Source organism: Gymnogyps californianus, chromosome 2 (genome assembly GCF_018139145.2).
Source record: "Gymnogyps californianus isolate 813 chromosome 2, ASM1813914v2, whole genome shotgun sequence".
NCBI lineage: Eukaryota > Metazoa > Chordata > Aves > Accipitriformes > Cathartidae > Gymnogyps > Gymnogyps californianus.
This window is the reverse complement of record NC_059472.1, coordinates 156659470-156686416: the sequence shown is the minus strand read 5'-3', so window position 1 is coordinate 156686416 and position 26947 is coordinate 156659470. Positions and strand designations below refer to the sequence as shown.

The 26947-nt window shown below is 39.5% G+C and overlaps 1 protein-coding gene across 5 annotated transcripts in view; it reads left to right on the top strand.

The window, feature by feature from the left end:
• The window catches only part of ZMYND11 (zinc finger MYND-type containing 11), a 110898-nt gene that overhangs the window by 80807 nt on the left and 3144 nt on the right, over window positions 1–26947 (top strand). For 3 of the 5 annotated variants that reach the window (XM_050890658.1, XM_050890657.1, XM_050890656.1), the window contains 11 exons: window positions 170–331; window positions 9442–9519; window positions 9918–10010; window positions 11492–11579; window positions 12801–12856; window positions 13576–13653; window positions 14198–14316; window positions 16157–16364; window positions 18249–18317; window positions 20222–20494; window positions 21579–21764. In XM_050890658.1, the coding sequence (XP_050746615.1) occupies window positions 170–331; window positions 9442–9519; window positions 9918–10010; window positions 11492–11579; window positions 12801–12856; window positions 13576–13653; window positions 14198–14316; window positions 16157–16364; window positions 18249–18317; window positions 20222–20494; window positions 21579–21764 (1410 nt within the window). The remainder of the gene's footprint in view (window positions 1–169; window positions 332–9441; window positions 9520–9917; window positions 10011–11491; window positions 11580–12800; window positions 12857–13575; window positions 13654–14197; window positions 14317–16156; window positions 16365–18248; window positions 18318–20221; window positions 20495–21578; window positions 21765–26947) is intronic. The other 2 variants (XM_050890660.1, XM_050890659.1) reach the window with 1 other exon arrangement.

The following is a 26947-nucleotide window of genomic DNA, read 5'->3' as shown; positions in this document are numbered from 1 at the left end:
AAGATCTTTAAGCATGTAGGTTTTCCCCTGTTTTTTAAACATTATACACTTCTCTAAAAAATGTTTATAATGTCTAATTGCTGCTGGATTTCAAGACATATCAATTTTGTTCTTAGTTCCTGCAGATTTTGACAGAATGTCATACCAAAATATTTTGTATTTTTTGTAGGACTGGGAAACAGAAAATCATGACTGGTATTGTTTTGAATGCCATTTGCCTGGAGAGGTGTTGATATGTGACCTGTGTTTTCGTGTGTATCATTCCAAGTGTTTGTCTGATGAGTTCAGGCTTAGAGACAGCAGTAGTCACTGGCAGTGCCCAGTTTGCAGGGTGAGTACCTATGAGATTTCATGTGCTGATTAGAGGATTGATATTCATTAATAGATTCATTAAGGTGTCCAGATGGTCTGGCCAGGTTAATGGTTAAAGAACTGAATATTGAAATGATGGTACATACCTAGAGCATCTATACAGAGATACCAAAATACGGTGCATGTAGCAGATGGTCATTTTTGAAGACTCCAGCAAGTTTTACTTATGCATTTGAACACACACAGTATACTGTGTGGGAATGTGTGTACGTATGTATGCCACGTGTGAATGCAGTATATTGTGGAAATCTTCAACAGGAGTAAACAAATTGCTGTATAAGATGCTACTATTTTTACTTAACATCATTTTAATTAATCATAATGTAAATTTTTTGTATTTTGATGACTACATTCTTAATATTTTATTGGAATCATATTTTACATTATAAAGCCACAATCATGTTACTGATGAGGGCAGTATCAAAAAATATGGGGTGAAATCCTGCTTCTCATTTACTTCTGTGGATTCTATTGGTACAAAAAGGCCAATCTGGATTTCACCCATAGCATCCACATCTATATTGCTTTTTCTTTAAAATTGCTGTTCTTATGAGTATGGTAGGGAGACAGCAAAAAGTATTTTTTATATGCTTTCCAAGAATGAGCAGGTATGTTGTCTACATGTCATTAGAAGACTAAACATTCTAGTCAGGATGGTGCTTACTGGTACTTGGCCTTGAATCAGCCAGATACTTCTCCTTACTGTTGTCATCTCTGTGTCACCTCCCCCAATGGAGCACATTCCTAGGCTTCCTTAAATGGAGGGACTAATGCATATGAATGTTTAAGATAAAATTATTGCTATAGAAAGGCATAAAACTGCCGGTTGCACTCTGCCTTGGATTGCTGGAGGGAGAAGAAATTCCCTTGCTAAAAGCTTAGATCTAGCTGTAGAGCAGCAGACTTACCTTCAGATGATCTGTGCTGCGAGGAATGTAAGGGTTCAGGCGCTTCGTAGTACAGAGAAGCAGTTTTTGAAAACACATGGATTGTTTTGTTTCAAAACTGCACTTCCTGACTGCTGTTACCTTAGAACCAGTTGTAAAAAACTGGCCTGTTGTAAAAGGCCTGTTGCCTCAGATTGGGAGCTCTCAGGGTTTAGGGAAATAGCAAGAAAATCAAGCCTGCCTCAAGGAAGTGGAAAGGAATGAAAAAGACGTAGTGGCAGGGGAAAAAACAGTTAAGAATAAGGACATGTACGGTATCTCCATATTGAACTACTAGCATTTAATTTAGCTAGTCAATATTCCCTCTGTTAAAAACAAAGAATGACCATATATAGGTGAATTGCTTTCAGATTTTTAAATAAATCTCTTCAGTAATTTTTGATTCTCATAATAAGTATTGATAGTTCTTATAAATAGTTAAAATTAGGTAAACTGGATCCAGTCTCCACTCTAGTTTACCAATAATTTTAGATGACACCTGGTGAGAGTAGGGAATGTAAATGGTTTAAGCCACCTTGTATATGAGGTGGCTTCTAACATCTATCTTGTAACATGGATGTTGTCAGAGTGGAAGTGCTGAATCATTGCATGAAATATGCACAGATACATAGGGTCGTCAGCTTTGAGAACAGTTTGACTTTCACCCTGGAGCCTTGAAATCCTTTATGGCAATGATATTAAACAAATATTTACCTTGAAAAAAATCCTGTGAAACTCAGACCATGTGCACTGTGTCTGTCTTTCTTCATACTGGTTCCCTCTTTGTTACACAAAGACTGAGGAGAGGTTTTGGGGGCTCTTAAATAGTTCCTGCCCCAGAGATCTTTGGCTTGCTCAGTGCCACAGATGATGATCAACCTATTTTTGTGAATATTGCCATTTTGAATGCCATGGCGTCCTTTTTCCCCCTGTGCTGGCAGCTCCTATTTTCCTTGTAATTAATTCAAATCACTTCAAGCCCTAATTCTGCAAACTTGGACTAAGGAGGCTTGCATAGTCCCTGGAAGCAAAGGAGGTCTAGTTTGGCATGGGAGTTAGCATCCTTGTGTCAGGCTTCAGTATTCTTCCACTACTTTCTCCCCACCTTCCTAGGAAATGACTGCTCTAATTTTATTTTAAAAGCAAGAGAGAGGCCTATATTCAAAAAACTATGGTAATTTGGAGAGCCCTGGCTGATGTCCAGAGGACGTAACAGAGCTTAACTATCTTGCATAAGGGCAATGGGATTTACTTTGCATTATCAGCAGTAAATATGTACATTCAAGAAAAGTAATAGCTGGGACAAAGAGATGCATATATTTTCATACTTTATTCTTGTAACTGGACATAGCACTTTCCACCTGGGGATTTCAAAGCTCTTTACAAAGGTGAAGTAAAAGTATGTTTGAAACCTAATATATTGGGAGAAATAATCTAAGAACACTTCATTCTTATGTAAAGATTGCTTTTGTAATGCTGCCAAGGTCAGCAAGCCTTTGGATCATTCATTTCACAATTGCTGGTTGTACTAGTTCAATCAGCCTGTGCAGCTTTGTCTTGCACACTTGACTACTCAGAAACATTTTATAAAGGACATTGCCAAGGATGTGTTCATAACTTTAAAATATTTTTCCTCCCATAATGTTTATAACAGTCCCTTGCAAACCTTGCTCTGAACTGTGTTTCCCTGATGGTGGTTTTTCTCCACTGCATCCATAAGCAACAATGTCCAGTTCCTGGCTTTTTTTTTTTTAAATTGATGGTACCAATCTGCATATTTTGTACCCTACATAATACTCAGCAGGAGTCAAGAGTCAAACAAAGTTCAATTCAAACCACATTGCAGTGATTGAAAATTTTCCCTGACTGCTGACTAATCATTGTCTTAAGTGAAATAAATTGGTATGATCAGCAAAATTCCTGGTAGACAGGTCACAAGAGAAAGACTCAATATCGAATGAACTTAGAGATTACATTCCCCACTACTGGAATGGTCCATTCAAGACAGGGTTAGTCAACTTGATCTCTGAAGGATGCAGGAGACTTGTACATTTATTGCTGCTCTTTGGTTAGATAAAAGGAGGAAATTAATTTTCTTCAGCTGTTGACTTAGCATCTAAAGACTACAGAAAGTACTGCAAAATTATTAGTGGGTTTTTGGGGGGAGAATAGATATATACAAAAGTCTGAATAGGAGAATATTGATCACGTGTTGAGGTAACTGACTATTATTATTTCTTTTTTAAAAAATTCAAATTTTAAAATAGTTTTATAGAAAGGCAAAATTATGCATGGTGACATATAGTTTGTCCCAGAGGAATAGATTTTGATTTGTGAAACAAAAAGAAAGAATTATTCATATGGTTTCACATGACTCCTAAATTTTTTACAATCATCTCATCAGAGATTGATCTTCCATGCATGTGCTTTGCAAGGAATTATACCAATTTCCCTATCATAGCGGGTGTTTCAATATTTTTGTTTTTTATATATATGAGAGTAAAGCAAACTGTAGAGCTTAAGATATTAAATGCTGTGCTGATAAGTATTCTATAAATAGGCTATTTCTGAGTTCTGGTACTGTACTAAGCATTTCATAGAGTACATAAAAATACACCATCATGCAGTTCACAATCAACGTTAGACATAATTTGACAAGTGGGAATGACAAACAGTAGAAAGTTAGAAGCACAGAAAGATGAAGGTTACCTAAGTGAAGTAACTCAAGTACTTAGATCAGGGGGTTTTAGGTACTAGCTGTCAGTCAAGATGGTTAATGTAAAATACAAGGAAGGAAGAAAGAATATGGCTCTGTTGACTTTATGGGGTGTTATGGTAGGAGTTTGTTAGATAACTGTATGATGAAACATATTCTATAAACAGGATTTGGCATAATCACACAAATAATAGCCATGGATTGGTGGGTGAAGGGAAGTCCTAGTATAGGACTGATATTAGCACCACATGGTTCAGTGCGCAGATCCCACATCTGGGGAGGTGTTAGTGCTCGGCAGGTCCCTCCCATTCACCTTGCAGCCACATGCACCCTTGAGTAAATCAGGGAGCCAGAAGAACTGGGCACTGCACAGGGCGCATTTAATAAAGTATAAAGGAGTTTGTCCACAGCAGTGAGAAAACTGGGAAACCTCCACTTAGAGCCTCCTGCCACCTTCTCTGTGCATGTAAAAGCATATTTAATTCATATGATGCTTCATATTCAAAGATGCTTAATGCACCATACAAGTACAAATCAATTTGTGGATTCAGCTATAACATTTCCAAAAGCACCTAATGCTTTGAAAAGTCTAGTTTAACTGTATATGGCCTTGAAAGAGGCAGGTCTTATGTCATATTCTGCTCATGAAGATGCTTTTCTGTATGCTGCTTAGGGCATACGGCGCACTGGTTGCTCTGAGACCCATCCCGTGTGCCTGCATACCTTTCTAATGGTACAGGAAACCTGAGGACCTGAGGGTTTGAGAAGGCGGCAGAGCAGTAAAGCTTTCCATATGTAGCACCAAATTCCTCTGGAATTTTAAGCCCTTAAAAAAATCCAAGGACCAGTGGGTAAAGCAAGGAGTTTCTAAACAGCAGTGGTGAATGTATGTTAGACTCATGCACATAGTTCTGCTCTGCAGATATACTCCTGGAAACCTGAATTGCTTCTGAAAATGGAACTGGTGCCTTAGAAACATGTATCTGTCATTGAGCAGCCTTCACCTAATCCATCACTGAACTGAAATGAAGCTCTTTGATGTGCATATACACATGACAGTTGAGAGAGGAAGGGAAAAAATATTCGTTAATGGGAGATTATAGGGAAACCTCTTTACATGGAGAAAATGTAATTTAAATGCTTATAGCTAGACAGAATGCTGGCACTAACACCTTGCATTTCTTAGAGTTTCTCTTTTTCTCCTCAAATAAAAGATTGCAGTACCTGCAGCATAGTGACCATTGTCACCCTGGCAGTTGAGAGCTACATGCTAACTCGGGGTGCAAAGGATAGTCACTTCCATCATAAACGGTGCTACTGCAGGATGGAGTGTTTCCTGGCAGTACCCCTAGCTGCTGCTAACCTCGTGTGGTTCGTAAAGTCTTGTAGTGAATTCCTGCACTATAACCATGTCAGAATTGCTAAATAAGTCACACCTGCACAGTGCAGTATATTGCTACCCTCTCTAACAGCTAACCAGTATTATTAATCTGGAATATTGAATATAAACAGCAATGTAAATCCAACGTTCAGGTACCAGCTTCTAAGAAACAGATGTGCCGCAGAGAATAAGGCATATATAAGGTGTTTTCTGCACCCAGAAGCAAAGAGTTAGGTTGCAGCCTTGGCCTTCCACCTGCCAGATCTCATTGATCTTCTATGTGAGGATTGCTATTGTGAAGGTTATTACTTCACTCGTACATCCCCTATATAAACACGTATGCCTGACCAAACCTTTCAGTTTACCTTGATTCAAAGCAGAAGGGTTGCAGATTTCTCTAAAAAATGGTGTGACTTAGGAATCATCCTTGTTGTGGGTTAACCCTGGTAGGCAGCTAAGCATCACACAGCCGCTCTCTCACTTCTCCCCAACTCCCAGTGGGACAGAGGAAGAGAAAAGGAAGAGTAAAAGCAAGAAAACTTTTGGATTGAGATAAAAATTGTTTAATAAATGAAGAAATGGAAGAAGAGAAAAAGAAAACAAAACAAGTCATGCAAAGGCATTCACTCACCACCCTCCATGGGTAGACTGATGCCCTACCAATTCCTGAGCAAAAGATGGCTAACCCCCTTAAACCCCCTCCTCTCCCTTTTTATTGCAGAGCATGACATTATATGGCATGGCATATCTCTTTGGTTAGTTCACGTCATCTGCCTGGTTGTGTCTCCTCCCAACCTCTTGCGTACCCCCCAGTCTATACACTGTGGGGGCAGAGTGAGAAACAGCAAAGGCCTTGACACTGTGCAAACGCTGTTCAGCAAGAGCTAAAACATCAGTGTCTTATCAACACTGTTTTGGTCACAAATCTGAACCACAACACCGTATGAGCTGCTATGAAGACAATTAACTTCACCCCAGCCAGACCTAGTACAATCCTATATTAAGATAATTTATCCCACCAATAGGATATCTACAAGTATAAAGATCCTGATAATCTTTTGGGGCTGGATTGAATCTTAGCAGTCTCCTTGAAAGAAACTTGTACTTAAGGTTTGCAGTAGTGTATCTTAGTAGATCTGACTGTGGGAAAAGATACACAGTGGATCTTGCCACTTTTACAGATTCACAAGCCACCATCATTGTTTTCGTTTCCCCAAAGTAGGAAATTAAAAGACCTAATTTTCATTTATACTTGCTTCTATATCACTCTGGCTATAAAGGGACCTGAAAGTGGGTATATTTTCTTGTGTCAGAGCAATATAAAAAGATTTTATGCAAATCATATCCCCCATCTAGTATTATCTATTTTCTTGCTTTAAGTGGCTCTATGTTGACTTCTCTGAGAACACTACAAGTCTTCAAAATACAAAGTAGGGTTTTTTTATTAAAAAATTACACATTTTCCATTATAGCTTCCAAAGAATGTGTGAGTGGTACCTCCTAAAGGCCTAATCTTTGTTGAAAAGCGAATGAAGCAGTTGGATTATAACTTGCTTTCTACGAAGGGTGAGCAACGTTGCCATAAAAAGACATTTTGCTGGCTCATAGGCTCCAATTCCCTAAATTTATTACCTTTCAACATTTAGTACAGGAACCTAGAGATCAAATTTTTTGTAAAATAAATCAGTGTAGGGAATTGAAGGAAAAGTGGAGAAATTCAAGTTTGCCTGAATTGGCAAGTTAATTATATCATTTTCATTGGTGCTTAAGATGGTATTAATTGCTGACATCAATAACGATACAAAGCCAGCTATCTATCTTTTCTTATGATCTGAAGGATAAGACTGTAAACCATCTATCTCAACACAGTCTCTTACAAACTGTCTTGCCCAGTAGGGCATGAAAAACGATTCACATGAATTCTGAAATACTTTCAAAGGATGATAAATTCAGAACCACGTCAGAAAAAGAGGTGTAGAAGGACTAGTCAGTGCAAGTGAGTTTTATCATGTCCTAATAAGTTTCAGTCTTTTAAAATGCTGTGTCATTGGCAAGCATACAGCACTCCAGTGCCTAAAATGACAAAATGACAGCAGCATTTCATAATGCAGATAATTTAATGAACGTTTGGGTTTGCATTTGCAGTAGCCATGTTGGTTTATGCAGCAGAATGCACGTTCTCACAGCAGACAAAGTAAAACATGAATATACAAAAGGTGATTCAGACATACAGCACAGGGTAAAATTCTGTCTCGTTCCAGAGTCTGGAAGGAAGGTCAGGGAACCATTAATATTATGAAAATAATACTTAAATGCACTGTAAGTGTTAGAAAGACCTGGTGCTGGCTCTTTCCACAATAGTGAGTTTTACCCAACAGTGGTAGTGTCCTGTCAGGAAAAAGCTATGGTGTTGTTAAGCATACTGTAGTATCTATATAGGTTCATGACTGAACTGATACTTTAGCACAGTTTGTAATGATTCTATGCATACTGTTAAGCAATCAAATAAACAGCTTCATTAGTAGTGCTGTGTACAATTTTGATTTAAGAAGGAGGTAGTAAGTACAATCCTGAGATGTATAGGTTGCACACTTGCTGTAGCACAAGGGCCAGCCTGTGATTTTCAGTGTCTTCAGTGTCTTGCAGGAGGAATATAAGCAGAGGAGACACAATCAAATCCTACCAATTTTTTTTGCGCTAATGTGTAATTTTTACTCTTGCCAAGTAAATACGTAAAAGTAGTTGCTCTGTACTCAATGTGTCTGCTCCCTCTATATGTTCAGAGTCATATATAAGTAATTCAGTAAAAAATAGAACACTTCTAGTGTTTAATAATTCATAAGCCTCATACCTCTCTTAGCTACCTATTAGGACATGGATTCTGTTTTTTCTTGTGTTTGCTAAGCAACAGTCATCTGCAGTATTATGTGGATCTTCCTAAAGACCATCAAAATTTGAGGATGCAGGTGTAACAGAGCCAGTTTGGTCCACACAGTTTGCATACAGGTGGTGATGTGAGGCATGAGAAGGGGAGAACTCAGCTTGGCACTCAGTGCATTTGAGGGTGTGAGGAGGAGTAAACATTTTTGCAAGAGATGTGAACAGTTAGAAATCACTTCAGGATAATCAACCTGGAACCCATGCTGTTGTTTCACTCTGCTGTTGTTTTGGAGAACTACTGTAGGCAAGAGCAAGGAGGAGATAGCGCTTTTCAGCCAGCTGTTGTAAGGCCATGCAGAACTGTGCACAGCTGCTGTGACCTGGAATTGGAAAGGCTGTTTTGTAAGAGCACACTAGGCATTTGCAGAGAGCCACCTTCGCTTTAGCAGCACGTTTTCTGTATGCAGTGCTTCCCACTAGCCTGGATTGACTTTGAAGGGTGGGGATAAGTCTCTAAACTAGTCTAAGATGAGGGGGAAGAACTCTGGATCCTGAACTGCTAAAAAGAAGCAGTCTGTGTTCCAGAATCTGGATTAGATTTTGTGAAGGAAGAACCACAAAAATCAACAACTGCTATGTTTCTCGAGCAGTAAAAAGTGCTCTGAGTTTTTACTGGCTAAAGCCTATTTGACTTCCTCCTAGACGGTGTGATTTTGCCTAGTAAGCACATAATTTGTAGATGGTACAGGATATTATTTTAAAAATAATTTCTTATTTTACTGAAAATATTAATGCCTTGCTAATAAAAGACCATGAAATAAATTTTAAACTGCTCCCTAAAATGCCTTTCTTCATTGCTTTATTCTAATTAGACACTTTTTTACATGAGAGGTTTTGACAAAGTATTATGGATACAAGTGGAAATAAAACCTGTAATTCTTCTGTAGCTGAAGTCCTCAGCCCAGACATAATTCAAAGCAACATATATAGTTGTTGTGATGTGTTAGTGTTACTGATTTCCCAGAAAAGATTTTCCCTGAAAAATTGTGTGATATGTGATTCAAAGTTACCTTTTCAAATAATGTTGTGATACAGAGAAAATTTTTATTGGATGAATTTTGAAGGCATGTTTAAAATAATAATATGATCCTGTTTTTCTTTGACAGAGTATCAAGAAGAAAAACACAAGTAAACAAGAGATGAGCACATACCTGCGATTCATAGTCTCTCGTATGAAGGAGCGGGTGAGTCTGAAACAGGAAAGTTTATTGAAGTGTTGGGTTGCACTGTAGAGAATGCATTACGGTTGGCCATGTGTGACTGTGCAGGGAGGAGGGCTACAAGAGGGTGTCATTTTACTTCCCCTGTCATAAGCGGTGTGTGTATTTCAACATACACTGACCGATGTCATTGCTCGGATTAGTATCGTTCTGGCAGGAGTAGTTCATGCGACGGGCCTGTGGCTCCTCTGAAATGGACATTTTTCAGGTTTGAGACATATGTAATCTGTCAGATTGTGGATCCACAGTTTGGCCTTGTGTATTCCCCACCTGAAATATTCCGAACTATTGCATTTTTTTAATCTTTGTGTTTTAAGCAGATTCTAAATGCAATAACTTACACTGACTTATGGTCCTTTCAGGCTATAGATCTAAACAAGAAAGGGAAGGACAACAAACACCCAATGTATAGAAGGCTGGTGCACTCAGCTGTTGATGTTCCTACTATACAGGAGGTAGAGTGACTTGCTTTCTAACTTCTACACTGTTTCTGGTGTCTTTTAACAGTGAAGATAAACCTTAAGGACTAAAGCACCAATCCTGTTTAATTCTCCTTATGATCAGTATTTCAGTATTTTATCCAACATTGGATATGGGAGCTTAAAATTTCAAACTTTTCCTCATAAATAGGTAACCAAGTAAAACCATTTTGAGTGGTGCCTAGTTTTCAGACAGAGTATCCTCAATTCCTTTTGTACTATTTTACTAGGAGCTGTAGGTGGCTGAAATCTTTAGAGAAAGTACCCTTTATCTAAGTCACTGAATATGGACTTGAGTGCCTATGTTTGCATATCTGGCCCAATGTTTTTGACCATATTCCAATTTTAGTCATTATGCCCTTGTGTAGGTGTCAACTTTATAAACATCTAAATGATTCATAAAGAACCAATCATTTTGTTGATCACGAAAAAACAAGACTCACTTAAAAAATCTGTTTTGCATTAATTGCTGAAAAAATAAAGTACTAGTAAATATGTTGTCCTTTTTTTCCGAACCAAAGGTCTGATCATGACTCATGTAAATCAACTGCACATGACCGAAATGAACAGCATATTCATCTTTATTCATTGCTGCAACTGGATTACTATGCAGTGCTGTAGTATATCTTGCCCTTTACGACCATAGATGTGAAAAGCCTTTGTTTTATTATTGTTATTGAACCACATGGATAAACAATAGCTTCACTGACAGTTTTGGAGACCAACACTACTGGCTGGTTTGAAGTACTGGCAACACTGGTTGAGCCTGAAAATAGGTCAGGCCTTCCTGTCACTGTGTCACCTTCACCTGCTTCCACAGAAGGTCTTTTAGCCTTGATAACATCCTAGAAACTGATGATGTTTTGTTTGATGATTGGAATTCTCATAGGTGTTCTTGACAGAGCACAACTGAAAATGCTGCATTCCTTATCAGACAAAAGACCATACTAGGAAAATGAACTGCATTGCTCAATGTAGGCATTTGTTACGAGTTTGGAAGACTAAGACAATCAGCCTTCATCAGAAAACATTGACTGTCAAGTGAAGATCCTGGAAGTATAAAGGCAGTCAACATTGATTTGAAACTAGCTGGTATTTTAAGGTACAAAATCTTCACCTCAGGGAATATATTTTAGTTTGAACGAGTGTTCTGGGCCACACCTTATGATGAAGCTACTCCAGATTTACCCTGTTATAACCAAGAGAATTTTTTTTTTAAACTTAATCAAGTATTAAAGCACCTATTTTAGTTCTGGGCATTGCATAAAGGGACCAATGCAGCCAATGTTCAGGTACCAACAAACCACGTCAAAGAGTTGTAAGTATTCCTTCTGTATGCAGGAAAGGCAGTGTCTGATCTGTGTTGCGTAATGCAGATTTCTGTGAAAGCTTCTCTGCATAAAACAGGTACAGCACTTTAACAGTTTTTTCACAGTCCTATGTTTTCTTTTGTGTAGAAAGTAAATGAAGGAAAGTACAGGAGTTATGAGGAGTTCAAAGCAGATGCTCAGCTGCTTCTACACAACACAGTGATTTTCTATGGAGGTAAAGTACTACATTTAGTGCTTGCTTTATTTGATTTATCTTTATCTGTAGGAAACTCACAAGTTCAGGATTGAATTTGGTATTAGATAATCTTAAGTGTGGATGAGGTCATTTGAGAGCCCTTAAAAATCAAAGTAAACTGCAAGAGGACTTTGCAGGGTCTTTTCTGGCCCACCTACTACACAACTGTTTTCATCCTCTCTGGCTAAGCCTGTTAGTGGGAATTTGCACCTTTGCCATCCTGTTTCTTCTGCAGCCTAAGTCATAAGTCAGTCTACACTGCAGATTTCTGCCAGTATACATATGTTGTTCTAGGGCGGAAAGAGGTCTGATCTCTGATGTGCTGTGTCAGCAGAAACGTGTACTATAGACACATATTTTTCACTCGTGGGCAATATCTGCCATATTGCAACAGCAAATATAGCTACATCCACACTAGAAGTGTCCTGCTGGTGCAGTGCGTGGAGGTACAGCCATCAGAGAAGCTGCCAGCCACTGGGAAGGTAATAAGTGACTGTTTGATATGGTGGGACAGTCTGATTGGAAGTGGAGAAACACCGCCACCGCATCCAGAAGCTATGGCCAGGTCCTGTAACAAGGTTCTTCAGAGCCATCATTTCAGGAAGGATGTGGTTCTCTCCTGCAGACACAGCCCACATCAGGGAAACTGGGAGGAGGGTGGGACCAGTCTATTTGCAGCATCAGAAGATCCACACTGTCGTTGGTAGGGAGAGATGTGAATGTGCTAATAGACAAATACACAGGTGTAAAGGGAAACACATAGTGATAAATAGTCTCTGAAGCATTACTCCGAGCAGAAATACTTATGTGATTGTACCTGTGTTCCTGTCAAGTGGTGATAGCAGAGAGCCATGTTTTAGGACAATTGCAATGTGTCACTAAGACACTAGCAGAGAAAGAAGCTGGATCCATGTTAAGAGCAACCCTGTCTCCCTGCTGCTACTCCTTAGATGTGTACTTGTATTGTTCAGTTTAAAAGCTCCCAACAGTATTTTTGTATATAAATATGAAAGAGAAAACAAATATGGAACTGATTGTTAGCAAATTTCAAATGAAAGGGTTATCCAAGTGACTAAGTTATGTTTTGTGTTCTCAAGCAAGACAATTATAGCATTAAAGTCATAGCAATGACAGCTGCAAATCTTTGTGAGCACTGTGATCATACTGTGATTGTTCATACCATTTATTTTTAATTTATAGCGGACAGTGAACAAGCTGATATAGCGAGGATGCTTTACAAAGACACATGTCATGAAGTAAGTAGTACCAAGTAACCAAGATGTAGACAAGATATTCGATTTTCATTTCAGAATCTAAGAAAAGTATTCTTCATAGTACAAAAATAAAAAGGATGTGAAGTTTGTTATAAATTTTCCCCTAACTTTCTAACAGCTGATTCAGAATTCCTTTTTCTTTTCTTTTTTTTTTTTCAACTAGACTATCATTTGGAAAATACTGATATTCAAATTTTAGTTTTGAAAATAATCTAGTAATACATAGTTGGACTAGAAATAATTGTACTTGCTAATATAAATTGAACCTGACGTGGGATTCCTGCCAGATTCTGTAATTGGCATTGAAACATTTCTCAACATTCAGAGGAGACCAACAAAGCTAGGGGACCTGTCACACTTTCTCCATTTGTACAGTTGAATTACTTCTTTCAGAATGTACTTTAAATATTTGATGAATTTAAAGAACTATTCTTTTCATTTTAGCTATAGTAAATCATTAAGAGTTGAATTAGTCTCCTCCCTCTGCCTTGTTTTTCTAAAACATGAACAACATTTCTGCAGCTTGTGTTTCATCCACTCTCAGCTCACCTCAGTTTCACACCTCTAGTTTGCACAGACAGAAGTAACTCCACCAAATTGGCAAGCAGGGATGAAAAATTTTACTACTTAACAGAGAGGGATACTACTGAAGTCACATAAATAGGATTTTTTGGGCTTATATACCTTTTTTTGTTTTTCAGCTGGATGAACTGCAGCTTTGCAAGAACTGTTTCTATTTGTCGAACGCGCGACCTGACAATTGGTTCTGCTATCCTTGTGTATGTTGCTGACACAAATTTTTATTTGTTTGCTTTTCTGTATAAAAGCCTGCAGTTTTGGTGTCATTAATGCATTGAATATTCCATTTCAGTAAGCTTGTTTCAAAAGCATGGTTAAGACACTGTAAGCGTAGATATTTTACACAAGTGAAATGTTGATTGAAGTTCAAAGCTGTAACAATATAGGTTATAAAACTTGATTATCAGCCAGTTACAACAGTCTCACAAGAAAATAAGGAGCTTACAGAAATAAAACTTTGCTCCTGGATGAAGCTATAAAGACAAGTTTAATTTTTGGGCTGCTTAAGGTCTCTGTTTTCAATAGACAGTTACACACTTTTCAGACTTTGTATTTTTTTTACTTTGATCCAAGCAATACATCTAACAGGGAAATATGTATTGTAAGAAGATAAAAATGAAAATAGCACTAGACATAAACAGCAACCATATTCTTAAGATACTAGCATAGTATTACAGCAAAATATTTGTGGGAGATAGCAATATAATACTTCATATCCAATAATAAATACAACATTTTTTCCAGATACCTAATCATGAGTTGGTTTGGGCCAAAATGAAAGGCTTTGGGTTTTGGCCAGCCAAAGTCATGCAGAAAGAGGACAATCAAGTTGATGTTCGCTTTTTTGGCCATCACCACCAAAGGTAATTTATTAATTCCATGTGCTGCTTTTTACAAACAATACTTAAAAGAATTTATCTCATCTATCATGTTGTAAATCCTGGCTCAGCTAGTTGCCAACATTAGAAAGACTGAGTACTTTGCCATAATTGTTTCAGAATATTTAAAGCTCAGTCTAATACATCCAAAGTTGCCAAATGGCTCAGAGATTCTCTTTCCACAGTTACCATAGGGATGTTACTTAATGCAATTTTAATTAAAGAAAGCAAGTGAACTTCAACTGTTTCTTGAAATCAGTAGCAGCCTGCTAATCCAGGCCAAGGTGAAAATTGGATAGAAATGTACTCTTACTACCAGCAGTATTGACTTTTTGTGCAATTTTCTCTTCTGAGAAGGCACATTGCAATTTTGTGTTTTAGTAACATAATATACATCACCAATGTTTCTGTCTCACTGTTAGAACATTGACAGAGCTCCTGCTGTGAGCCAGTTTGCAATTTCAGAGAATAACTCTTTACGTTGGAAACTTCACTCATGGAGATCAGCTTTTACTTCCATCTCCAGTTGTTTGTTCAGCATTTGGGGAGGGTTATAGTAGTGTTACTACAGTGGATGTACTGATTTTTTTTTCCGTTTGATTTATATGCCTATAATGTGAGGAGAGGAGACATTTGCAGAGTAATTCATGGTTGTTGGGAAGGTGGTATATTTTGGTGCATCCCAAAAAGGCCCAGACAATTCAGTAACGGTGTTTTATGAGGCTGTTTATTTAAATTGCTTTTAGTGTAACTTGCACAGTATATAACATGTTTTCATTCATTATATGAACTACCAAGATTTTCTAATAGGCATAAAGTGGGTAAAGTATCTTTATTTGTGTCTCAATCACAGAATTATTTACCTTGAATCTGTTTGCAAATACAGCTTATCTCATTAGTAGTTTTGGCATTAAGTTCACACAGCTTCAAACTATTTAATAAAGTAACATGACACTTGTGGGATGAGGTGTTTGCAAGTTCTTAAACGGATGCTGATAGAAAAGGCAAAATACATTTTACTAGAGTGCCATTGCTCAGTTACTGTGCTGGACTTGGACAAAAGGCTAAATTCCTGGTTGGTGTAGATTAGCATTGTTTCTTTGACTTCACTGAAATGAAATTTATATTGCAAGAAGACATTTAATAGCAGACATTTAATTTGTTACAGTATTTACTCTGTTATGTAGATGTGCATGGCAGTGACTCTTTTAATGTCCAGTGTTGCTTGGGGTAACCTTTCAAAATGTCAAGGGCTGCCCATCTAACTCTATGAGGACTCTCTGAAAATATTTAAGAGGACAAAGTACCTTTGGAACCAAGTCACTGGCATGAATTCAGTCCAAAAGAGCATGACAGTCCTCACATGAGTTCAGTCCTGATGATAGACAAGGGCCCAAACTACAAAATGTCTCTATTCGAGGTGATAATTTGGTACATTCCTTGACAGTTTTAGCAAAGAGGTCAAAGGCTAAATTAGATTAGCATATGAACCTTCAGGAGAGATGTTTCTGTGTCTGACTCAGGGCATTTAGCAAGAGAGCAAGTAGGAGATGTAACTGCTGTTGGTGCTGGGGGAGGTTTGTGGCTCACCAAAAATGAAAGAGACTTTCAGTGTAGCACCCACAGCTAACAAGTGCTTATAATAACACAAATGGGATGCAGTCCATTTTTTTCCAAATGCGTTGAATATATGAAAGTTCTGAGTAAAAAGGAATTGTCAGTGATCAGCCACTGTGAAAAACTGCTTTTGAAGTCAGTTTCTCAGGTCAAGATCCTTCATCTGTATTTAACGCTTCTGAACCTGTCTGTACTGTGTATTCAAAAGGGCCTGGATCCCCTCTGAAAACATTCAAGATATCACAGTTAACATCCATCGGCTGCACGTGAAACGCAGTATGGGGTGGAAGAAGGCCTGTGATGAGCTGGAACTGCACCAGCGTTTTCTTCGTGAGGGGAGATTCTGGAAATCAAAGAATGAGGATAAAGGGGAAGAGGAGGCAGAGTCGAGTATCTCTTCCACCAGCAATGAGCAGGTGAGTGCTGCCACAATGTTAGCAATCAGGGCAATTTATTAAAGGGTACATAGATGACATATTTTTGATTAATCTACTATTAAATTAGCCTTGTGCTCTGTCTGCAGTTTTGTGGCGACAAGAAGAGGGTTCAAAGGCTTATTTTCCCTATGTTTTGTAGCTCAGTAATAGCAAGAATATAGAGTTTTCCTCTTTCCTCAGTTTCTTGGATGACCTCTGGGAAGTTTCAAAACGTTTGTCACCTACAGCACCTTGATGAGACAGACCAAGATTTCTAAAGTTAAATAGGAATGTTCAAGTTAAATGTCATGGATATCAGATAGACTGCAACACTGCCTTCTTGGACTCCCATCAAGGGACAGCCCTGTAGCTGTTCAGCCTTTCCACAGCTGGAGTATGTTCACTTTGGACTGTATTCTGTGTTACAGATCCCTGAGTAACACCAACCATGACATTTCAGCAAGTCCAACTAAAGTTAGGTGCAAACGTTGCACTTGAGGACCATGTGACCAGCAACTGATTAAAGTCATTAAAAATAATTCTGCAAAACACGAAAAATTATATTGCTTTAACAAAGGTGAAAAGCACAAAGGGCCAAGATACAAAACTTTGCATTGCCATATGGAAATTCCCTTATCACAGCTGAACCTTGCTAGTCATTCATTGTCCAAGAGGGTGTTATATATTCACTATTACTGACTTGGCAGTAAGATTTTCATAGCTTGCACGATGCTTCTCTGTATTTTTGGCAGCCTTTGCCCTAGCAACATCTTCTTTCCTCATTTAAAACCACTGTCCTCTCTCTAAGTCTGTATTTTAAAAAATCAGTGTGTTTTGACCCTCTTCCTTTGCCCTTTTGTCAAATAGGTCTATCATCCAATTTGTAGCTAAAAACTTAAAGCTTATAAAACTGGATGTTGCTTTAAGAGGATGCTCCTTATCAAAGTGATTATAGTTTTTTTTATCCTGGTTTGCTTAGATAACCCTTTGTAGCCCCTTTATTTAATGTCATGTGTGCAGTCATGCAACAATATATGATGAAACAGGAAAACGGTCACAAATAATATTTATGAAAGATAACAGTGGCATTTTCCCAGTTTTTCAGAAGTGTCAGTCATAGGGTTTTAAGTATCCATTTGCATATTTTCTGTTCCAGCCCAACTGTTCATCCTTCCCTTGGTTAATGCTTATACCTGTTTCACTAGTTTCCCAAATACAGGAACATAAGAGTAGCCATCGAACTCAGTGCTCTGCCGTAATCTGCAGTATCCTGTCACTAACACTAGCTAGTACTGGATGCTTCAAAGACAGGAGTAAGAACTTTTCTGTAAGCCATTGTAAGATAATGCACCGTCCACTTAGATCTCACACTTGTTTCTGTTGCTGGAGATTGGCTTTTATTCTAAAGCATAAAGTTTCGTACCCCTCCAAGCATACAGTTATAATCAATTATAGCAAGTCTGGATAATCTTACCATCTTTACATAGATACATTCTCTTTATAATTATTGCCGTTTTCTGGCTTCCAACAAGATCTGCTGCCTAATTATGGGTCACTGATACCAGAATATTCCAGAAAACAAGTGTTTGAACTTGTGTGTGAAATGAAGAAAAGAATGGTTAAGGGTATTTTAACAAATACATATTGAATGTTAGAACTTGTTCATTAATTTTGTTCCATCATGCAATCATAGTCATCAGTGATAATGTGGAAAGTTTATTGCATGCCCTTCTCATTTAAGAACAGTATTCAACTTTCTATTTGCTATATTAAGTAATTGCAAATAATCACAAATATAAAGGTACATCAGTCATGTTACAATGAATGCTACTTATATGAACTATTTTTTGGAATGATTCAATATGCTTTTCTTAATGTTCACAGCTGAAGGTTACTCAGGAACCAAGAGCAAAGAAAGGACGACGTAACCAGAGTATGGAACTTAAGAAAGAAGTAAGTAATCTCAATTACCATGTTTGTAGAGATAGCAAAGTACAAAAAGTCTGAAATTTTAATAGGCACTCCTTCAATTTCTGTCACCTTTTACTGATTCTACAGTATTAATCTTGGAAGTTCCAGCCCCATAGCTTGGTCCTCCGTGCTAACAAACATAATTGTACCTCCCGCATGCAAGCCACTGGTGTCATCATGGTAATATTCTGTATCACGAATAAATCCACAGTCAGCTTACAACATTTTTTTTTTTAATGACCAATTCAGGCTGGTTAGTAAGTCTATAAACAGCAGAAATTAGAAAGTATTTTTCACGATCAAGAATATTAAGTTTATAAAATGTCATATCCACCTTTGTCTGTGTTCCTTTCTTTTTTATCCAACTTGCACACTGAATGATCATGTAACCAAGGGACTGTATTATTATGCTTGTACACAAGGGGGCAGTTACTAAGACAGCCATAAATCTCATATTTCCTAACGTTTGAGTACTTTTTCCTGGCCTTGTTTCAGCTGCATGTTGAACACTAAGAAAAAGTTGCACATATGCAGAGTCCTCAGAAGAGGACTCAAGACTCCATTACAGAGGAGGGTTCAGGTATTTTAGCACCAGAGTTATGTGGGATGTCCCTGGTGCCTCAAATACAGGCATTGCCACTCCTAATAGCTGGGCAGCTGCCTCCCCATTGTATCTGATACCGCAGGAGGCACCTTCATCGATGGAGGCAGTGACACACAGTTTGTGCTCCCTGGGGCACAAACTATATTTGAGTGCAAGACAGGGAGACTACAGTTTAGTATGTCTCGTCATTTTTATTGTGTTTTCTGTCAAGCAAATGCTGTAATTTGCTTCACATATTTATGTCTTAACATTTGCCTTCTTAGCTCTGCTCATATTTGATCAGTGATCCAGAAGTCAATCCCAGTGACCTATTGGAGAGTAATTGGTTGCAAAAGGGAATACACGGTCAGCCTTCTGATTGGTGTGAGCAGTGCCCCATCACGCAGACATGCACAAAGTCCAGTCCTGAGCAAATCTGGTGTTACAAGGACTGTGTGCTTTGTCTGTACCCTGTTAAATGAGCTTTAAAAAATCTAAGTTAAAAAAAAACAAATAATGTTCATCTGTGTCTCCAGACACTTCAAATATCAGTAAGAGTTTGCAGGGATATTACTTCTATCTGTTCTAAAGAGCAGGAGCAATTGGTGTTACAGTGTAATAACATAGGCAGCTAAATTCAGTACAGTACACTACAGTAGCTGTGATTTCTTTCTTGATAATTGTGTAATTACAGAAAGCTTCTGTGGTCATCCAAGTCTAGTTCTATATTATTGGAAGCAAGACTTAGACGCTCATTAGCCTTTCATCTTCAAAGCACCTTTGAAGTACTAATCAATCTTTGCAGCAGTTCTATGAAATCAGTGGAATATTACAGACTCCAGTGGAGCCTGTTGGGCCAGAGTAAGCCCAGAGTTTGCCAAAACAATTCAGGCACCTTGGCCACGCAGCCACAGTCCCTTCAGGGAGAATGGTAGGGGGAAAAATCTATAGCAACCCTTTAGTAATCCCAAGGGATCTGCAGGGATTCAGTATAGCCTTTAATGTCGGTCGTACTTTTTGGGAAGCGAGGCTGGTGAGTGTGGCATACTGATGCCATATGTGTGCTTCCTTCTGGAGGGCTCCTAGCTGAAGTCAGAAAAGCCTGACCAAAGAGCCTACCCACTGTCACGCTGGTTTTCCTCAGGGATTCGACGTCCCATTAGCACTAAAGGTCTTCAGCCTTCATACCTTTCACATTAATTGTGCTGGCATTAGTCATGGAACATTTTTTCTCCAGGGGGAACTGAAAATTAACTTGTTCTATTTTGATATCTGGATTTACAAGTTTGTTCTTTCTCTGTAGGAGCCAGAACCTGAAACTGAAGCAGTAAGTTCAAGCCAGGAAATTCCCACAATGCCTCAGCCCATTGAAAAAGTTTCAGTCTCAACTCAGACCAAGAAGTTAAGTGCCTCTTCTCCAAAAATGCTGCATCGGAGCACCCAGACCAGTAATGATGGAGTGTGTCAGAACATGTGCCATGACAAATACACCAAAATCTTTAATGATTTCAAGGACAGGATGAAAGCTGATCACAAAAGAGAAACTGAGAGAGTTGTGCGAGAGGCAGTGGAAAAGGTAACACTTGTTGAACACCACATACACTCTGGTTTGAGGAGAGGAGGAGTGTGGATTTTTTTCACATTCTTTTCTATTTTTGTAACATTCACCCTTAAGAAAATGAATAAAAAACCTTTTCCAAAGAAACCACATAAAAATAGTCTTCATTATTGCTTTTTAGACCATTTCTATACCAACAGACTTTAAACAGAAGACTCCTGCTTTTTTTGATTCTTGTCCAGTGAAATCTGTTTGTGATCCAAAAATGAAACTAATTGTTCATTCATGAGTATCTGTTTCCAAAGCCTTTGTCTCCATTGTCAAGTGTGGTTGTAAACAGTGGCATTGTCTAAATGCTATTCATAAATAATAATTCTTTTGTCAATCTTCTGACCTAAACATTAAATAGGTTCACTGAAATTTGTTTGAATTTTCTTATCTAATTATAACATGTTTAAAATTCAATATCTAAGCCTGAGCTGGTCACCTTTGGCTGGAGAGAGCAGGACAATTTAGAGGATGATTTGTCTGACCTCTCTTAAGTACCTGTCTTAAGACAAGATGAATTTCCTTCTGGATGAAGGACTATGGAATGAACCTAGGGAGTTTAAGTGTTAATCCTGTAGGATAAAGACACCAAACTTTTAGGTAACTGAGCAAGGGCAAAGCAATCCCACCGACAATGAATACTAAAAGGTACCTCTTACTGAACTCAGGGATGTTCGGGTTTGTATTTTCCATTGTGCCCTTGCTGTAGATTTATATGCAGTTGTAGATTTGGAAAAGACAAAATCTTTGTCTAACATAAATTCATAAATTTGTAAACTGATGGTTAACGAAATATACATGGAACTTATTTAGCTGTTTTTGTAGATGCCTAGCAGAATAGAAATACGGTGACATTTTTATTTTGAACGTTTCTTATGGGATGGAAGTTTTGTTATAACTCTAAAGGAGAGAACTTTCTGTTTTCTAAATAGGAGAAATCTCTAATTTCATCCACCCACATCAGTAATAGAGGTTTAAAGAGTAGGGTTTTAAAGAAGATACTTTTATTCCAATAGCTGTCCATTGACTTGTTTTGCTGACTTTCTTATGGCAGCTGCGTACAGAGATGGAAGAAGAGAAAAGGCAGGCTGTAAATAAAGCTGTGGCCAACGCACAGGGAGAGATGGACAGAAAATGTAAGCAGGTAAAGGAGAAATGCAAAGAAGAATTTTTAGAAGAAATTAAGAAGCTAGCAGGCCAGCACAAGCAACTGATTTCCCAGACCAAGAAGAAGCAGTGGGTAAGTGTCACAAATTTATTACCAGAGGATAAGTGGAAATGTATAATGCATACTGCAGGCCAATTGAAGATGATTTCTCCCTTACCTTTAACTGCGCTGCTCTTTCACTGGTCTTTCAGGTTTAAGGTTTTCTCCTTCATATTTCTACTTTCAAATTTTCTTAACCTCCAAATTTCAACTCGAAGTTCTGATTACTTTCCATCTTAATTATGCAGTGTTAACAGCACCATCTTCTTGAGTCCAATCAGATGTTAGTATCAAAATATGTTTTTCTAAATGCAGTTTTACTCCATATAAGACATGTTTTGCATTATTTTTGCACTCCTTTGATCTCAAGGACCCAGAGGGTACAATATCTGGCTGCATCAATTTGGATTCCCCTGCTAATAATGCTGGTAGTGATATCCTTTTGGCCTTTTCCTCTCCTAGCTTTTTCTGCAGCTCTTTTATGTTGTTGTGTATTTAAGACAAGACTTTCTGAAATATATTTCTCTCCCTTGTTCAGTCCTTAAGCCCAAATCTGCAGCATTGCCTACAAAAAACGTGTTTGTATGCCCTTTAGAAAAGTGAAAACAGACATCTAACTTACCATTCTATTACATGCTGCAAACTTTTCCCTGTTTTTGTTTGTGTCTCACATTTTCTTTTCAAGCCAGAAGTGTGTTCTCCCACATGGCTGTATAGCATCTGCTCAAACATTGCAAGTACTACAATACTGTGCTGCTAGCCTATAATAGAGTAAGGGTGGAAACTGTTATGCTGAGGAGCAGTGAGCCTGGCACACATACAAACTTTGCTATTTCTTTGCTAATTTTCATAGAACAAGGAAATGAAAGCCACCGTTTAGGAAATCACACTGCACTGTAATATCTGTCTATAACATACAGGAGGGTGGGCACAAGATTTTCTACTCGCCTCCTTTTGAGCTCTGATTTTGCCAGATGCAGCTGAGAGGCGTGCGGGTGCCTTGCCACAAGATGGCACGCTGATCTGAGCAGCGATGGACAGCCACCGTCCCACTGCCACTGCGAGCCAGCCCAGGCTCTGTCCCGCAGCTCCCGTTTGTCTTCCGCTGTAAAGGGCTGTTTGTTTATGTTCAGCCTCATTAGTCCTTGTTCTTACAGATGAAACGATGGTCCCTGCAGAGAAAACTCTGCTCTGTAGAAGAATGAAATAAATACTAAGGCGAGACAATTGGTTGCTGACTATCACAGTTATGAGTTTGGTTTTTTGTAAAGAGAAGAATTACTTCAAATGCCAGAGCTCCTGTTGAGTCTTCATTTCTGTTCCTAGTAGAGATTTTACTGTGGGTGTTAAGATAGTGCAGTGCTTGGGTCTCTGTCAGTTAGAAAATTCCTCCCTGTCTACCTATCTCTGCAGACCAGAGAAGTTATTTAGGTCTCCGACTTGATCAAGTTACTGTGTTTAATGAGTCACCAGCTGCTGGTGACTGCATGCATGCTTTTGCCTGTGGCACTTGAGAGAGAAATTGAACTGTGTTTGTCTACTATAGAACTACATCAAATTAGCTCTTCTCTGTCAAAAGTTAAGGGTGCACATGTGAACTGTTGCCACCATTCAGCTGATATGCAGTAACTCGATCACAGTAACTTGATTGTGAGTCTGGACTCTTAGCTATAGCTGCCTTTTGGTGTTTCTGAAGGCAGAATTTATGAAAGAGACTCCCGAGACTTACTTTCATCTGCTCCAGTGTGCCTTTACCATATCCTTTAGCCTAATCAGAGAGTGCCCTGGTGCCACATCACTGCATCTTACAATCATGTGTGTAAAGCTTCTTTCCGAGCAAGACAATTAAAGATATAAAGACTATTTGACAGTCTTGCCTATTTCTGTGGCCCCAGAACTATCTGTCAATCACCACCTTACATGAAGGCATCATACAGGCAGCTGGTTTGCATGTGGTAGGAGAGGGAGGGTAAGGATAAACACCTTTGCATTCAAGCTGATGGATCTGCCTGCCAACACACAGCCTCAGATGGCTGGTGTTGGTCCAATTACACAACTCCCCAGTGATTTTTCCTTCGGTGGTACTAATGACAGTCCCTGGTGTGTAGTACTGCTCTTGTATGCTGCTATTATAATGATACCTCCTTACCAAAATCTCATGTAATTAACACACATACAAAATGAGTTTTGGTGGCTTTGCTTTTTAATTAGAAGCAGAGACCTCTGGTTTTGCGTAATGCAGATGTCTAGGTGTAGTGGGTTGACCTTGGACAGATTCCAGGTGCCCACCAAAGCCGCTCTATCACTCCCCCTCCACAACTGGACAGGGGGAGAAAATAAAACAAAAGGCTCATGGGTCGAGATAAGGACAGGGAGATCACTTCACCAATTACCATCACGGGCAAAACAGACTCGACTTGGGGAAAAATTACTTTAATTTATTACTAGTCAAATCAGAGTAGGATAATGAGAAAATAAAACCAAATCTTAAAACACCTTCCCCCCACACCTCCCTTCCTTCCGGGCTTAACTTTACTCCCGATTTTCTCTACCTCCTCCCCCCCGAGCAGCGCAGGGGGACGGGGAATGGGGGTTTGGGTCAGTTCATCACACGTTGTTTCTGCCGCTCCTTCCTCCTCAGGGGGAGGACTCCTCACACTCTTCCCCTGCTCCAGCATGGGGTCCCTCCCACGGGAGACAGTCCTTCACGAACTTCTCCAACGTGAGTCCTTCCCACGGGCTACAGTTCTTCATGAACTGCTCCAGCGTGGGTCCCTTCCACAGGGTGCAGTCCTTCAGGAACAGACTGCTCCAGCGTGGGTCCCCCGCGGGGTCACAAGCCCTGCCAGCAAACCTGCTTCAGCGTGGGCTCCTCTCTCCACGGGGCCACGGGTCCGCAGGTCCTGCCAGGAGCCTGCTCCAGCATGGGCTTCCCACGGGGTCACAGCCTCCTTCGGGCATCCACCTGCTCGGGTGTGGGGTCCTCCACGGGCTGCAGGTGGATATCTGCTCCACCGTGGACCTCCATGGGCTGCAGGGGGACAGCCTGCCTCACCATGGTCTTCACCATGGGCTGCAGGGGAATCTCTGCTCCGGTGCCTGGAGCACCTCCTCCCCCTCCTTCTTCACTGACCTTGGTGTCTGTGGAGTTGTTCCTCTCACATCTTCTCACTCCGCTCTCTCTGGCTGCAACTGCAACTCCCCTGAAACTTCTTTTCCCTTTCTTAAATACATTATCACAGAGGCGCTACCGCTGTTGCTGATGGGCTCGGCCTTGGCCAGTGGCGGGTCCGTCCTGGAACCTGCTGGCATTAACTTTATCGGACACAGGGGAAGCTTCTAGCAGCTTCTCACAGAAGCCACCCCTGTAGCCCCCCCACTACCAAAACCTTGCCACGCAAACCCAATACACTAGGCTTGGGAATACAGCTGCTATTATACACACTATATTTATCTTTTTCTCATACCTAAAAAAAAAAATCCAGTCAGGATGAAGGGATTGTTTTGCTGGTGGTGTACAGGCACATGAGAAGATGCGCTCCCAGCCCTCAGGAGCCTAACGCATAGTTAAAGAACAACATTTTCTGTTGCTCTAACTGGTCACAGTCCCCTTGGCTTAACCCAATTTCAGTTTTATACCTCCAGAAAATTTGGATTAAATACAGATACCTCAAGTAAATAGCAAACGAAAGAAAGAAATGTAAAGACAGGGATAACGATCATGAGATTATGCAGTTTGATGGCCTCCAGAATACAGGCTAGAGTGCCCGTCCTGACAATGTTTCTTTTTTCATTTTTCCCAGTTATTTTATTTGCATATAAGCCTCAATTAAATTGGTGCATAGTTCGTTTTTATAGATAATTTTTAACTTCTGTCTCTTTCAATTATATTTACATGTATATTTATTCTAACTTGCAACAGGTTGTTTTTAAGTGAATGAGCATTGTCCCAGACGTGTACTGTCTGAAACAAAAACCCAAGTGATTGATAACGTTTAGAAAGAAGAAAATACAAAGAAAAGAGGAGGCCTGAGGCCAGCTGGCATTTTGCCTTCTCTGCCACATGTGCTGGTACCAGCTTAGATGACACTATTTTCCTTTTGTAAGTGGAGATTTACATCCCACACTTATGGCCAGCATATGTAAAGGGAAGTGCAGGACCCACAGATCAGTTGTCCTCTCCTGTCTTAGCTTTTTTTGATCTCTCTAAGCAAGCAGATGTGAAGCTGGTCTCTGGGCTGAGGCCCATGCTGTACATAATGGAGAGACACAGCTGTTGCCTGCACCTTTCCAGCGGATGATCCTAATGGTTCCCACAGGCTTGTGGGCAGCCAGCAACATGAAAAACCAGGAAAACAGCTCTCGAGAGGACACTTGTTTGCAGACATTTCTACAAATAAACTTCCCTCGAGCTAAGTTATAAAAGGAAAATGGAGAGGTTCCCTTCTCATGCAGCTAGGGCAGTCCCTTTATTGCTGATGTAAATAAATAGTTACCGGTTTAGCCAATGTAAGTGTCGGCTTTCTTGGATCTGTCTTTTAGCAGTGTGTAGGGTTGTTGTGGTTTTGTTTTGGTTTAAGGCAATTGGGTTGGTTTTCTTTGTAATTCTCTGTTTTATTAACAATGCTGTAGCTAGACAGGACATAAAAAGTAAATTGTGTGTTGTTCTGTGGTTTGATAGCAGCCTGCACAGACTGTGTGATGTCCCTCCCTCTGTTCCCCGTCATACAATAAGCATTTCAGACTGGATTCGTAAAGATGCTCTCTGATTTTGAGCAGACCAAATTCAGAAAGACAAATCTGAGATCATTAGAACCTGGCTCTCAAGGGTTCTGAGTATAAGCAGTTCCTTTAGCAGCAATGCCACCCTACTTTACGGGATTTTGTCAGAATGATAGTTAATGCTTTTGCAGCACTCCCTTAAGGGGTATAAAACCACCTGGAGACAGGGCACATTGCCTGTCTGGGTGCCGTACCTCCTTGTTGACCACCCATAGTGTCGACCAGCATGTTGATTCCCTTTTTTTAGTTCCTCAGAGGCCACGGGGTTATTTTCCGGGTAGCTCTTTCAGCTACCAGGAAACTGGGGACGTTCTGTGTGTTCCGGGGTAGAAATCCTCTTTGCTGCAGCACTCCCCAGAAGCAAGTATTTCTGTAGAAATCACGGGCTGTGCAGCATCTCTTTCTTTCAGGAGTTTTGTGCCATCCTGGCAGGC